Below are 5,000 nucleotides of genomic sequence, written 5' to 3' on the forward strand. Positions count from 1 at the left end.
TTTTGATAAATAATCATCAGTAATGTGGATATGATGACTAAGTGGGTAAAGGAAAATAATAGAACAGTTACAACAGTCTGGTAAGTTCAGATAATGACAGACCTTTACTGTTATGCAGCCTTTAAAACCAGGACAAAACAACACTTATGCCATATTATGATGTTACGAGATCCAAAATCTCATATTCTATTCTCATATCACAATATCGATATAATACCAATATATTGCCCAGCTCTAGATTCTCATGTCACAGAAACCAGTGAGAGTGAGTCTTCAGAGAATTATCATGTTCCGGCGCTCTGCACATATCTGCTCTTTGCGCCAATGTTGCCTGACCGGTAGACTTTTTTTTTGGCTCATTAGATGTTCCTGAATTGACGAATATGTAGCATGTCTACTACAGAACTTCCTGTAATCTTACATTGCAACATCTACTGTAATTACCGTATTATGTATTATCAGCTGGAGCGTGCAGTGCGTGCTTGATGCCACTCTTTGCAAAATGTTGTTGTTCTTATAGTTGTTGTTCTTGGTGTTCTTAGTAACAACCTGTGCTTTTTCCCACAGTGATGAGGCAACATGTCTGCTGTGAAAAAGGCCTATGTCTCAGTGCCATCATTTTAGCCATAATTGTGTACACACTTACACAAGGAGCCTTTTCACTCCCACAATTTGGCAAAGCAGGATTGATAAATTTCAGCTATTCGAACAGCTTATCTCTTAAAGCTTAGCCACCAGTGTTCACCAAGACTAATGTCCTCCAGTCAGAATTCTATTCAAATATTTTTATTCATTGTTGGCTGTCCTCGATCCCCTCCTGTTTTTATTACTTTCAGGAAATTAGTTGTTTGTGCGTAGTCGGCCATGTCTGTCACGATAAAACCCCATGCGAAATCACCGTCTGCTCCGACTTCCTGTTTCACCCCTAACTGCCCTTCTGCCTGTCTCTGTATCTGTCTGTCTGTGAGAATTGAAAAGTGTGTGTCGAACTGCGCTGCTTTATGACCCCGCACACTTCCCGCTCACGTTTCACTTTTTATACTCACATCCTGTCAGCGGGACAACAGCTCTCTGTACGTCTGTTTGCTGTGCACTTTCAGTAGGCTCTCACTGGCTGCTATTATACACAGGCCGTGCTTGTAATTGTCAGGCCCGTTACGTTTATTGCCCCTCAAGTGCTCCAATATTACTGTTACTATGTTTTTCTTTGGTTTGACGTGATGTTTGCTCATGTAACAACACAGACACTCCACAGAAATAATTCAGGCTTGTTTTATGGTCGGAAACTGAATTCTTTTGGTTCACTAAGAGGGTTTCAAACCCTCCGTCTTTCCAAACACAGCCCACATGTGCTAATTCACAGCTATGTGGATGTTATTTTCTTTTTAAATTTATTTATGCATTTCACTGTTATCTTATCTGCTTTGAATATTGTTGTGATGATACTCAATGTGATGCTGCCTCCTGTCAGATAAGTAACCTGTTGTTTTTGAAACCTGAGTAGTGATACGACCGGGTCATTTAAAATCCACACCATCTGTCCTATTGATTCTTTTGCAAACCACTTTCAATAGCCGGCTTTTTTGCTTTGGCAGTTTATTTATGCACAAATGCCCAAAGCTCATGCTTTCTAGGCCACTGGAAACTTGGAAAGCTTTGGAAAATGTGTTACAGTGCAAGGCTAAGTTGAAAGTTACCAAACTACAAGATAAACAGATTGAATTAGTCTCATCCTTTCATTCCTTGTCACCTGTCCTATTTTTATCATGTTACTAAGTGATTATATTTATGCTGCAGAGGCTTTATAGTTAAGCAATTGTGATAAAGTATTTTATTTTTTGTACAGAGCTGATTGCCATTTAACAAACCGTGTCATACTTCTGCTCTGTGAATCTCTCTTTCTGGTTTATGAAGTGAAATTACCTGCAAGCCACTTCTCTTTTGCTGGCATGATGCTACTGCCAGACCGGTGGGTTTGAAAGCTTATTCAGTCAGAATGTAAAAAGGTTTGTGATACAAATGTGCAACAATATGCATCACAGAGTGGACCACTAGCTGGATTTATGAAGCATAACATTTAGCCTTGGCAATGATTTGAGAGCTGACCGTGTGCTGCCGCCCCACCTGTTTTTCTGCAGTTCCACAGCTGGCAGAAGGATCTCGGCCTCTGTCTCTGGCTGGCTTTTTGCTCTTCAGCAGCACTCTCACTGATCCCAGCGGCTGCAGGAAACCAGAGATTTGCCGGTTTTGCACACCGCCTTGGTTGTCTTCTGCACACGTGCCGTTGGTTTGCGTACACAGTGTCACATCCAAACACACACACATACACACACACACAGGGGTAAGCCCCGGAGAAAGCGACAACTTCAGCACCACCTCACTAACTTAATATTTACATTGGAAATGCAATCTAATACTTGCCCTTTAAGTGGGCCTACTATTCTCATTTCAGTTACAAGCTTTGCTTTAGTGATCCCTCCCTCGCTGCAACTTACAACCACTTAACCATTTGCACCTAAGCGCTTTAAACACCCAGCCTGGAAAAGCTTGGAGAAATTGGGGTGGTTTTTACTACCCGCCACTTACAAATGTGGAGTGGAGCAGTGAAAAGAATCAGAATCAGAATCAGAATCAGAATCAGAAATACTTTATTGATCCCCGAAGGGAAACTCTGTGTTGTAGTTGCACAATATTATAAATAGTGTAGAAATACAAGAAATAAAGAAATATAAGGAATTGGATACGTACGGTATTTACATAAAGGAATGTTATTATACATTATTTACATAATTCACATAATTAAGGATTTGGAATGGTGAAAAGTTAAATAATAATAATAATAATTGTGGTATTTGAGATTGCACACATGTCAGGCCAGTGTTATTGCACAAAACAGATAATACAGATAATATTGTCCAGTTTCAACCTCTCTAATTGTGTGTGTGTGTGTGTGTGTGTGTGTGTGTGTGTGTGTGTGTGTGTGTGTGTGTGTGTGTGTGTGTGTGTGTGTGTGTGTGTGTGTGTGTGTGTGTGTGTGTGTGTGTGTGTGTGTGTGTGTGTGTGTGTGTGTGTGTGTGTGTGTGTGTGTGTGTGTGTGTGTGTGTGTGTGTGTGTGTGGTGTGTGTGTGTGTGTGTGTGTGTGTGTGTGTGTGTGTGTGTGTGTGTGTGTGTGTGTGTGTGTGTGTGTGTGTGTGTGTGTGTGTCAGACACTTAGAGGGAGAGTAAAAAGTTTGATGGCCCAGGCAGGAATGACTTCCTGTGGCGCTCGTAGTGCATTTTGGGAGAATGAGTCTGTCACTGAAAGTGCTCCTGTGATTGAGCAGCAAGCCATGGAGTGGGTGCGAGACATTGTCCAAGATGGCATGTAGTTTGGACAGCATCCTCCTATCTGACACCCCCGACAGAGAGTCCAGATCCACCCCCGACGTCACTGGCCTTGCGAATCAGTTTGTTGAGTCTGTTGGCGTCCGCTACCTCAGCCTGCTGCCCCAGCATGCAACAGCAAAGAGGATAGCACTGGCCACCACAGACTATAAAACATCTTCAGCATTGTCCTGCAGATGTTGAAGGACCTCAGCCTCCTCAGAAAATAGAGACGGCTTTGGCCCTCTCCTGTAGAGGGCTTGAGTGTTCTTGGCCCAGTCCAGTTTATTGTCCAAGTGCACTCCCAGGTATTTGTAGTCCACGATGTCCACCGCCACTGACCCCCTGGATGGAAACAGGGCTCACTCTGCTGCCTTGGTCTCCTTAGATCCACCACCAGCTCCTTGGTCTTTGTCACATTGAGCGTGTAGATGGTTCTGCTCACTCCATGTGACAAAGTCCCCCACCACAGCTCTGTACTCAGCCTCGTCCCCCTCGCTGATACATCCAACCACAGCGAGTCATCAGAAAACTTCTGAAGATGGCAGGACTCTGTGTGGTAGTTGAAGTTGTGGTGTAGATGGTGAAGAGGAAGGGAGAGGGACAGTCCCCTGCGGGGCCCCCGGTGTTGCTGACCACTCTGTCTGATACACAGTGTTGCAGGCGCACATACTGTGGTCTGCCAGTCAGGTAGTCAACAATCCAGGACACGAGGGGGGGATCCACCTTCATCGCTGTCAGCTTCTCACCCAGCAGGGCCGGCCGGATGGTGTTGAAAGCACTGGAGAAGTCAAAAAACATGACCCTCACCGTGCTTGCCGGCCTGTCCGGCAAGCACGGCTGAAGATAACTTTACTCAAGTTGGCGATAACTCTTTACATTATTGTAAGTGCGATAAAAGCTTCCCAACAAGAGTAATTTATCCCTCTAAACCAGAGATGAACAGACGTTTACCCCAAACATCTAAAATTCAGGCCTCAGTATCTGCATTTAACCTGGATCTGGCGACAGTGGGGAGGATGCTAATGAGAGGAAGCAGTCATCCTGGCCCGAGCAGCTCTCCTGATGATACAGCTGCCACCCCCCCCCCCCCCCCCACCCCCCACCCCCCCAGACTGCTCTCATGAAACGACATGTTTTGACACGCCAAATTTGATTGTCATCATTGGCATGTTATGAAGACCTATACTCTCTTTTTAACGTGTTTATCAAGGCCGTTTGGCCTCCATTGACTTACATTACCTTGCGATATTGTGTGAATTTACGCCGTAGCGAGTTGTATGAAAGGGTGAAAACCCAGCAGACCGGGGATCGTGTTCTGTGTGTCACATTTCCTTTGTGTCCCTCGTGTCACGTTTTCTAAACTTAACCACTGCTTTCTTCTTGCGCTAACTCGTGGCGTGTATGTTCACTCCCACTGTATACAGTGTAGACATACAGGCGGATAGCTCAAAATGCGCACAGATAACACGCCACTTGGCTTAAGAAAGTCAGCGTGTAAGTCTACAAGAAGTCATGATGTCATGTTGGCCCCCCCAACAAACACACAACGACAAATGTTATGTAATTAATTGGGTTAGCATTAGGGCTGCACAATATCTTTTAAATTTTTTTTTTTATCATCATTATCGCAATAT

General features: G+C 44.2%; 2 protein-coding genes across 4 annotated transcripts in view; both read left to right on the forward strand.

Moving 5' to 3' along the window:
* The window catches only part of fam49a (family with sequence similarity 49 member A), a 46,945-nt gene that overhangs the window by 5,849 nt on the left and 36,096 nt on the right, over positions 1-5,000 (forward strand). The window lies entirely within an intron of this gene.
* The window catches only part of LOC116706698 (basic proline-rich protein-like), a 17,587-nt gene continuing 17,015 nt past the window's right edge, over positions 4,429-5,000 (forward strand). The window contains 1 exon segment of the mRNA XM_032543638.1: positions 4,429-4,475. Coding sequence (XP_032399529.1) covers positions 4,429-4,475 — 47 coding nt within the window.

This window comes from Etheostoma spectabile, chromosome 18, assembly GCF_008692095.1.
Source record: "Etheostoma spectabile isolate EspeVRDwgs_2016 chromosome 18, UIUC_Espe_1.0, whole genome shotgun sequence".
In the NCBI taxonomy this organism is placed as follows: Eukaryota; Metazoa; Chordata; class Actinopteri; order Perciformes; family Percidae; genus Etheostoma; species Etheostoma spectabile.